At 19.7% G+C, this 10201-nt stretch overlaps 2 protein-coding genes and 1 long non-coding RNA gene across 4 annotated transcripts; 1 reads left to right on the top strand and 2 right to left on the bottom strand.

The window, feature by feature from the left end:
• Window positions 1-2434: 2434 nt before the first annotated feature.
• Window positions 2435-5432, bottom strand: LOC102677838 (ceramide synthase 6). Of its 2 annotated transcripts, none has more exons than XM_006612730.1 (8): window positions 4947-5432; window positions 4681-4870; window positions 4278-4395; window positions 3739-3851; window positions 3188-3518; window positions 2989-3107; window positions 2762-2906; window positions 2435-2623 (listed from the first exon to the last, which is right to left on the bottom strand). In XM_006612730.1, exons 2-8 carry the CDS (start codon window positions 4857-4859, stop codon window positions 2501-2503), a joined length of 1128 nt encoding a protein of 375 aa, XP_006612793.1. In that variant the 5' UTR covers window positions 4860-4870; window positions 4947-5432; the 3' UTR covers window positions 2435-2500. The 2 variants fall into 2 exon arrangements, with proteins under 2 accessions (XP_006612793.1, XP_006612794.1); XM_006612731.2 differs by having other exon boundaries at window positions 4943-5264.
• Window positions 5433-7592: 2160 nt separating this feature from the next.
• LOC102678062 (beta-1,4-glucuronyltransferase 1-like) lies at window positions 7593-9872 on the bottom strand. The gene is made up of 4 exons (XM_006612732.2): window positions 9264-9872; window positions 8504-8886; window positions 8104-8305; window positions 7593-7831 (listed from the first exon to the last, which is right to left on the bottom strand). Exons 1-4 carry the CDS (start codon window positions 9801-9803, stop codon window positions 7622-7624), a joined length of 1335 nt encoding a protein of 444 aa, XP_006612795.1. The 5' UTR covers window positions 9804-9872; the 3' UTR covers window positions 7593-7621.
• On the top strand, window positions 9380-10004 carry LOC116185192. Its single transcript, XR_004149986.1, has 2 exons — window positions 9380-9519; window positions 9593-10004. It is a non-coding gene; the product is annotated as an uncharacterized LOC116185192 (long non-coding RNA).
• The last annotated feature ends 197 nt before the right edge of the window (window positions 10005-10201 follow it).

A 10201-nucleotide genomic window follows, 5' to 3' on the forward strand; every position in this document is an offset into this window, starting at 1 on the left:
ATTCGTTTTAATTATTTATAAATATATATAATTTTATAATTTTATAATTTTATAATTTTATAAAATATGATATTTATTTTTATTAATGTATCTTAAAACAATTGTAAATATATTTTAACTTATTTCTTTTGTTATAAATATTATAATGTTATAACTAATAATAATTCTATTATATATAATGTTATAAAATATATATACAAAATACTAATTTTTACATATATATATAATATGTACAAACGAAAAAAGTATTTTAATAAATTTTTAGAGAATTTTTTGTTCTATAATTTTTTTATCAGCATCTATTTTTAATTATTAACTAACGATCTATAATATCATATAGAATATAGAATATATCATAATGAGAGAAAATCATAATGAGAGAAAATTCAATAATTCGAATATTTTTTTCGATTTATATCTTGATGTATTAGATTTCAAAATGATTTCGTCTTATTTATAAAATGTTCGAAATGATTGTTGTCATTTAAAAAAATATTTTAGTTTTATGGAGATTCATTAAATTATAATTATTTTATTTGACCTATAATTATAAAATAATAATCTATAATTTAATTAACTTATAAATTGTTAATTTTCTAATTAATTAATAAATTTTGCAAAAAAGTCCAGGATATTTAACGAAGAAATATAAGTAAAAGAATATAACTAAATATAACTAAAAGAAAACTGAATATTTTGCTATCATGATGAAAAATAAATCGAATTATATATATATATTTCTTAATTATAATCATAATTGTGCATGTATTAGAAATAATAGTTAATTCTAATTTCCTATAATACAATCAAAATAAACAAAAATATAATGAAATAATTTAGTAATTCAATAAAAAAATACAAGTAACAGCACAAGTATTTTATATATAATAATATATATATATATTTATTTTTTTTTTTAATAAAGATAATAAAAGAATTAATACCGACAATATCATTTATTAACAGTCATAGATTCATCGAATGGATATACAATGAACTACATTAATATAGCATCAAAATCCTAAAAATATATAATTTAACATAAACTTTGATAAAGTAAATTTTGGAGTTAAAACTTATATTTTCGGATTTTACTATTTGAAATATTATTAAAAAACATAAAAAAAATTATATTATTAAGATATTTCTTATAAAAATTATATATTATTATTATATTATATATAAATTAAATATATAAAAATAAATATTATATTATATTATTATTATAATATATAATTATTATATTATAATATTATTATAATAATTATTATAATTATTATTTAATTTATATTATATATAAATTATATATAATTATTATATTATTAAAAGAACAAAATTTAACCTAATTATCATCATTATTATTAATAATTACATTTAAACAATTTCAAATTATAATATATATATATATATCCAAATTAATTTATAAATTAATTTTCCAAAATGCACCTAGTTATCATCATCATTATTATTAATTACATTAATAATAATTCATTAAAAAAAAATATTATTCAAATTTACATATATGAATTTATAAATTAGATTAGATTGTATAAATTTAAATTCATATAAAAAAAAATAAATTTGTTTAAAAATTTAACAATACAAGTTATACATGAAAGTTGAATGGTACAAGCAATTATTTACAAATCTTTCATTTTGTTTGTTATTTAATAAATGAATACATTTATATACATGTTCTAGATTTTTATTAATATGTGTTTTGATAACTTTTATAGTCTATATGTTAATATATTATCTTTAAGAATAAAGTAGAAAATAATACATTTATTCTTATACAAGAAACAATATCATAACGATATCATTTAATTAATTATTATATTAATTAGGTATTCTCAAAAAATTTTAATGGGGAAGGTTAATAAAATAAAAAAAGTTAAACTTATTAGAAATATTATTATTAATCTTCTTAATTCAAAAATTTTAAAATATTATTTGACATTTATAAAGTATATGAGAATAAATAAACATCTTAAATATAATGAAACACTAAACTTTGAAAAGATTTAGAAATTGCAGATTAAATATTTTTAAACTTTGGCCCATTATTTGTTTGGCTAATAATAAAAATATTTTAAAAATAAAAAAAAACAGAAGAAATATGACTTTCTTAATTGTTAAATAAAATATGTACAAATAAATGATTAATAATAAAAAAAATAAATCATGGTTCTTAATGTTGACTTTTCTACATGTAACGATATTAAAAGTAATAAATGATTGATATATGAAATAATTTTATGACTTATTTACGTTGTATAAGAATATTAAATTACGTTTAAAAATAATAAAGCAAGTAAATGTTTTAAAGGCCAATGACCTTTTTAATTTCTTTATCAAAATTAATATCTTTAATTATTATACTATGATAAATGCAAGGATTTATTAAATTCGCTGAAATAAATTAACTCCCAGCTAAATAGAATTCTTGCGTTATTACTAACTTTTGCATTATAATAACTTTTTTCTAGAAAGTTATTTGTTAGTGAATTTTTTGTCTAGAATTTTGTTTGGTAATATAATTTGTAGAATTATTTAATGGAGTACTATCCAAGGAAGTATCTGAAATATCCTCACTGCTACTACTACGAATATCACCTTCCATCTGAAAAATTGTTTATTTAAATTTAAAATTAAATACTTCATAATTATATTTACTATAATATTTACTATAATAACAATAAATAATAATATAATAAATGTGCAATATACATATATATATATATATATATATACAGCTTACTTGACCAGCATAAAAAGCATTATATGCAATTTTAAGAATCAAATAAGTCCAAATCATGTGAAGAAGTAATAATAAAATTAATAAGAAGTTGAAAATATAATATGCTGGGAACATAGGCACTATTTGAGGTGCCTTTATTGATGTACTGTAATATTTTATATAATATATTTAATAAAATAATATAATTTCAATTGTATTAGAATTAAAAATCAATATGAATAACATACCTATAAATTATCCAAAATGGAAAAAGACCTATACGTGTAATAATCCATAATATTGTAAAAATAACAAATATACAATCGCATAATTTTTGGTAATTTGCATATTTAGCCATTTTTGCAGCCTAAAAATATAAAATTTTAATATTAACATTATTATTATTAACTTGCTATGATTAGTATTATTATAGATGTTTATATTTACTTCTAAAAAAATATCTGCACAATCATGTACTAATAATACTAATGAACCAATTCTAGTTAAATTTCCAATCCATGAGAAACACATTAATATAATAGTAGCTATATGATGAATAAACATTTGCCAAAAATCTTTTCTTTTCACATCAAAAAATTGAGAAAAACTTAGAGACCAATAAAATGCCATTGATATCATATAGTACCACCATACATCATCTGAAACTGGATGATATGGATAATTGTAATAACAGTAATTTATATCCCACAGCCATAACTTGTCCCATAAAATAATGAGTCCATAAATAAATGAATATGTATAATATAAACATCTCCAGCTGTAAAAGAAAAATAGATATTTAATTTAATTAAATTTAATTAAATTATGTATAATATTTAAAATTAATGTCATAAATTTTAATATAAAATTTATTTTATTAAATTTTTTTTTATTCTTATTTTATTTTATTCTTTTAAATTTCTTTTAAATTTTTATTTTATTCTTTTGTAAGTGAAAATAAAAAAATTGCATTTTATATCTTATAATATAAAACTAACCTGTTTTCACAAAACTTTGTAAGTGTTGATGGCTTATCCTGAGTACGTCTTAATCGCAACCATCTTTCTACTTGTCGTTCAGACCAATCTAATTGTTTAGCCAGTGCCAGGATCTTAAAATATATCCATATATTATAAAAAAATCCATAATATTATCCATAATTTAATTGCTCAGTGCAATTACTTTGACTTAGATTACATCTGTTTCAAGAACCTAATATTAAACATATTATTTAGAATTCAACAAATCTTTAATGAATGTAATATAACAATATTGTTGTCTAATATTGAAATATATAGCAGTTCAAAGTAATATTATTTTAATATTATCTATTTTAAAAATTTATGATACATTTTATCAAATAACTATTATTTTATTATATATTAACTTTATAAAATTGATAATCAAAGTATTCTCTAATCCAAATATTTATTATTATTTTATAATAAATTATATGAATAAAATAAATTGATCCAACAATTAAATTATATTATATTATAATAATAAAATATTAGAAAATAAATTGATATAAACTTACCTGTTTATGTTTAATTTTTTTACTAGTATAGGCTTTTTCTAATATTTCATTTGATGTTGCTTTTTTTGTTCTTGTATTTTTTATACCAAGAGACTTACCAATAGGTGCAAAACAGTATCTATAAAAATTATCATATATTGTTTATTATGTATATAACTAAATAATATATATATGTTTATTATTACATATTAAAATCTAATAAACTATAATTTACATTAAATATTTAATGAAATATTTTAAAAAAATAAAATAATAAACTTTAAATAATGTTTTAAATAACGTAAAATATAAATATATATATATATATATATATATATATTATAACCTCAATTTAATTACAAATTTTATATTTTAAAAATTATAAAATTGAAAAAATATATTAACAATAAAATAGAATGATTACCTTTCTAAAGCATATCTGATTATTAAAAGAAATAATGCCATAGGTAAAGGATAAATTAAATGTTGAAAATTTGTGTATTTATTTTCTGAATTAGGTTTAATATCATCCCACGTTATATTAGGCGGTAACCAAACATCAGTTGACCAAAAAGCCGACGATACATTCTTTAATATATCCATTGTTATAATTGCTACAATTAATGATGTACATTATAATTAAATATTTGCTAATTATTATTGAATCAAAATAACTAAAAATATACTTACTTAACTTCTTTAATAAAAAACTTCAACTACCTTCCTTTGCTTATACGCCACCGCTCGAAGACTGAGCCTGTAACTTCAATACACGTAACTCAATTTTTCTATTGACTCTTATTTCTGTTTTTATTTTGAAATAAGCAGATAATTTATCATTATCTCTTTTCATTCAATTCTTATTTAAGATCGATTACTCAGTGTTAATATCTACTTTTCTTATATGTCCATCATTTTCAAATGCTAAATGCACATTAGATGTGTATGTAATCATTAATCATTCTGATAACGAATATTTCATGGATAACCTCGTTTTTAATCCCAGCAGGCGAATATTATGAATATAAATTTAAATTTTTTAAGAAATTTCAAAATTCACATTCAAATATTGAATTATTTATGTTTTACATAAAACTTTAAAATTATTTTAATTGAAATTAACATAAAATATATTATTTACGAAATTTTATGAATAATTTGTATAAAAGGATTACATATTTTATTACAACAAATTTCACAGATTAATTTTGATTTAACTTTCAATTATTGATATTTCATATTATTACAGTGCTGTATTAAGAAGAATTAATATCTCGAGCTTAAAAAATTAATTCATATAAAATGAAATGTAATAATTTAATTCAAATTAAATATAAAATTTCATTAAAATTGTACATAGATTGTTTTTAATTATTTTAAAGAATTAATAAATATTATTTATATATTATATTAACATAATTCTTTTATTTTGTAAATTAATCTAATATCTAATATCTTATAAAATTAAAAAAGTGGAAGAATTAAAAAATTGATTTTAGAAATATAAAAATTTATATGTAAAAATTTATCATGTCAGAATTTATTTTTCAAAATATGATCAATTTAATTTTAACCAGTCGTTTAACAGTGTTGCTTTTATAAACTGCTTTTTCGACACGCCTAAAACTGTTTCATATTTTTAAACTGTTTCAAATGTTAAACATTCTATATCATTAGTCAAGACAATGTTCAATAATTTAAGACGTGAGTACATAAATTTTTTTTTTATTCTTATATGCGAATACAATATCAATAAGATATATCAATAATCAATATCAATAATATATAATATAATGTATATATGTTCTTATGTACAATAACAGACAAAAATATAAATTTACCAAAAATAAAAAGATTTTTTAAAGTTTAAGAATAACTTTTTTAAGATGAAAACGACTTGAATTTTTTTGAATTAGAAGCATTAATTTACTATATAACAAATAAAAAATTAAAAAAAATTTTTAAAGTCGCAATTAGAATCATGAAGAAAATAGTAAAAGTCAATTTTTACAATTTTTTTATCTGATCCTATGAAAATTTCAAACATACAATTTGTTTATATCAGATATATATATATACATACTGAAAATTTCATCAAAATCGATTGATGCAGAAACAAGAGATAAATATCGAAAAATATAAAAATTTTTAGATTTATTACGAAAATCTTAAAGAACTATAATTTTCACGATTTTTAGATCACTATTTATAGATCATAATATTAGCTGATTTCAATAAAATTTTCAACATATATATAATTGATATAAATCTATAAAATATATCTTTTTAATTTACAAGTTCAGATAAAAAGTGATTTTTACAATTTTTTTTTTTAATCTATATCTTCTTCCAATAAATTGCAACTTTTTTAATATTTTTTTTATATTTCACGTAATAAGCTAATCTTTCTAATTTTTCAAAAAAATTCAAAAGTCATTTGACCCAATTTTAAGAAAATTATTTCGTTTTTTAAAAAGTAGATTTATATTTTTATTATTATAAATGATGATAATTTTGATGAATTTATATTTACATATAAAAATTATATATATATTTATATAATTATATTATATTTATATATTATATTTATATAAAAAAATTAAATACATATAGAAAAATTATTTATGATAATATATAATATTATAAATTTGAGATATTTTTTTATATAAAATCTAAATCATAAATTATTGATATATATGATTCAAATTAATATTTTATTTTATATTATCAAATAGATAATTATATTAAATAATGAAAAAATATATTTTTATAATTTTCATGATATGTTTATATCTCTTATGCATAACATATTTTATGTTAACAATTAACTGACTGATATGAAAGATATTACTATTATTATACATACATATTGTTTATGGAATTATAATATTAATATTACAACTTTTATATAGGCACATTTTCATTTTATTATTTTCTTCATATTCATTCATTTATAAATATAAGAACAATTTTTTACAGCGAATGTAAGTATAAGTATAATGTTATTTTCAAATAAATAATAATATTATTAGACTCCTAGGTTATAGTAAATATCTTTTTTGATGAACTAAAATTTCATAAATATATCAAAACAATCAAAAATGTAATTAAATTCCTATAGAAGTAAATTATACTATACACATAGTACATTATACTATATGAATTTTGTTCTGATATTTCATTTGTTCTACAAATTTCGGATTATCGTCAGACTATTAGTTCGTCAGATAACATATCTACTATAATTCTATAGCTTTAAATAAACGATATAGTTGTTTTATGTATCTTTAATTTAACATTAATTTTATTCTTATATTAAAAACAATTTTCTGAATACTGAATACTGATTTCTATTATCGAAAATATTAATGCGCGCATTTACGATTAATAGGATATCGTTTCGATAAACGCTTAATTATTCGTTGATATATTTGAGCATTTTTTTTTTCGTGAGATTTTAAAAATGCTTGTTTTTTTGCATCAATTTTTATTTTTCGTTTAATACCTGGTGTATGGACTAAAAAGGCACCGTCAAGTATAATTAAACGATAATTTAAAAGACATATCTCGAACATCTATAAAAGACAATAAAATGAAAATTAATATAATAATATAATATATAATTAATAATATAATATATATTTTTAATATTTATTATTAATTTATAATAAAACATTTTGTTTTAAAAAATCTAATTTATAAATGCATTTATCATTATTATAATAATAATTATAGAAATATATTTTTAAATTAAATTTAATTTTAAAAATAAAATGTACTTTTTACAATTAATGATTAATGTGACTATTATCATGTAATAAATCGTATCGATGAATATGTACATTACCTGACTCATTTTGTCTTGTCTACCTTCCCAAGACATTTCTTCAGCATAAAAGGGATCATTTTGCGTTCCTATAAATACAGGTTCCCATCTATGATGTGGATATTCCCTTCTCGTAATAATAAGTGGTTTTACCTTACCCGGATCCGGTCTAATTAACCATCTAGTAAGTCCAGGAAATTTTTGACAATGTGAACAGAGGAATCTATTAAAAAAAAAATTTTCCATATCTTACTCATAATGATATATATTATGTTCAAAATTAAAATGTATGTATGAATTTTATCTTTATATAATTATAATAATGTAAATTTTATTTTTGTATAATTATAATTATGTATATTATTTACATAATTATAATTATTTTGTATAATTATAATTAATATATATTATTTGCACAAACCTATGAAAATACACGGCTAAACCAGCTTTTGTTGCTGAAAGCAATTCTTTTTTTGTCGAAGGTGGTAACACTTTTGATTCTATTTCAAATATTGGCACCACAAAAATAACACCACTTTTTGGTGGTTTTTCACGGACGATTTTCATAAAACCGGATGCTAATTTTTGACTAGGTAATAATTCAATATCTGTTACTAGAACACGAGTAGTGTTTGCTTGGATTCTAGCTACATTTCTGGCCACATTAATAGGATAAATCATGCCCTTTTGTTTTCTTTCTGTTTCTCTTTTCTGAAGATCAGATGCAGAACAATCACCTTCAACTTCAATAATTTGTCCTAAAGCTGGTGGATGATCAACAGGAAATACCAAGTGAATAGAAACCTGTAATAAAATATGTTAGGATTTTGATATTATATTTTATTACGATTCTATGTACATTATTTAAATTATTATATATACGATATGATATATGCATTTGTAAGTTAGTTAAATGCATTCATATTAAATATTTATAAATATTTTATAATGACTAGATATGATTTTATATCAAATTTAAAATCCTATATCGTACTAATTTTTATGAAATATTCTTGACATTAGAAAATATATAAAATATATAAAAATTATGTTAATTATGTATTTAATAAGACAAGTAAAATAATTGAAAATAATATAATTACGATATATGTATAATATTTAAGTTTATCATAATACTATTGAACTATTAACCCGTTTTGACAGCGAGTGCATAAGAAAACCTTATACATTTCAGGTTCGCATCGACAGGCCCGATCGAGGAGAGCAACGGCAATACCAGCATCAAGGCCAGGCGTGAAAACGGCTAGACTTAATGGGCCCTCCCATCTCCGAGCTAATTCCACGATTCCATAGACCTGATCTGCAGTGGCGTGCGTGCAAAAGGTCACCTGAGGCAATTTATTCCTCTTCTCGGTTCCGCGCAATACAAACGGTAGAACTCTGTAGGGACTCTTCTCACCGATTTCAGGGCTCCAAGTAACTTTGGATGCAGGATACGAAAGCACATTTGGTAGACCATGGTACCATTTACAAAAACTTCTATTCCTAGGATGTAGACCCGCCATGTACATGCCTGCTGAGAAAGCAGGTGCTCCAATTTGGATGTTTTGTTGAAAACTTGAATGATTTTTTGATATTAAAATATCGGTAATAGCCAATATTGATAAATATAATTCACGACTGATTAGAAGATGACTAATCAAAACAAAAAGGAACATTAAAATGATCCAGATTAGAAACTTTCGACCGGAACACCGCATTATTATCAAAGAAACAATTTTCCATGTTCTTTAATGTGATTCATCGAACTATTATATACATACTTGGACAATACTGTTCCATTTACGGAAAGACGAAACCGTCAATTTCGGATCGATACGGCGCAGGCGTGCCTATCTTCCGTATAATTCGTCAGAATTTAAACTTATAAAAACAAAAACTTCAGCTTCAATTAAAAAAAATAATTGAATTTATATTTTTAGTAATTATTAACTAAATTAAACTAGAAAAAAAACAAATTTTTGAAAATAAAACATTTTTTATTCTAAAATAACAATATAAAATTTATAAAAATGTTATTTTTTAATTTAAATTTTTTTATATAATATAATGTAAAAATAATTATTATATACATATTATATATTATATATATATTTAT

The sequence above is a fragment of the Apis dorsata genome, unplaced genomic scaffold (genome assembly GCF_000469605.1).
Source record: "Apis dorsata unplaced genomic scaffold, Apis dorsata 1.3 scaffold_119, whole genome shotgun sequence".
Classification (NCBI taxonomy): domain Eukaryota; kingdom Metazoa; phylum Arthropoda; class Insecta; order Hymenoptera; family Apidae; genus Apis; species Apis dorsata.

What these genes read in the sequence shown, in the direction of transcription:
- LOC102677838 (XM_006612730.1), bottom strand. Translation starts at nt 4,859, where the DNA reads ATGGATATATTAAAGAATGTATCGTCGGCTTTTTGGTCAACTGATGTT. An exon ending in ACAAAGTTTTGTGAAAACAG is followed by an intron (nt 3,519 to 3,738) that starts GTTAGTTTTATA and finishes TTTCTTTTACAG; the next exon opens with CTGGAGATGTTTATATTATA. An exon ending in CCATTTTGGATAATTTATAG is followed by an intron (nt 2,907 to 2,988) that starts GTATGTTATTCA and finishes AAAATATTACAG; the next exon opens with TACATCAATAAAGGCACCTC.
- LOC102678062 (XM_006612732.2), bottom strand. Translation starts at nt 9,803, where the DNA reads ATGCGGTGTTCCGGTCGAAAGTTTCTAATCTGGATCATTTTAATGTTC. An exon ending in TTAGCCGTGTATTTTCATAG is followed by an intron (nt 8,306 to 8,503) that starts GTTTGTGCAAAT and finishes TTTTTTTAATAG; the next exon opens with ATTCCTCTGTTCACATTGTC. An exon ending in GACAAGACAAAATGAGTCAG is followed by an intron (nt 7,832 to 8,103) that starts GTAATGTACATA and finishes TGTCTTTTATAG; the next exon opens with ATGTTCGAGATATGTCTTTT.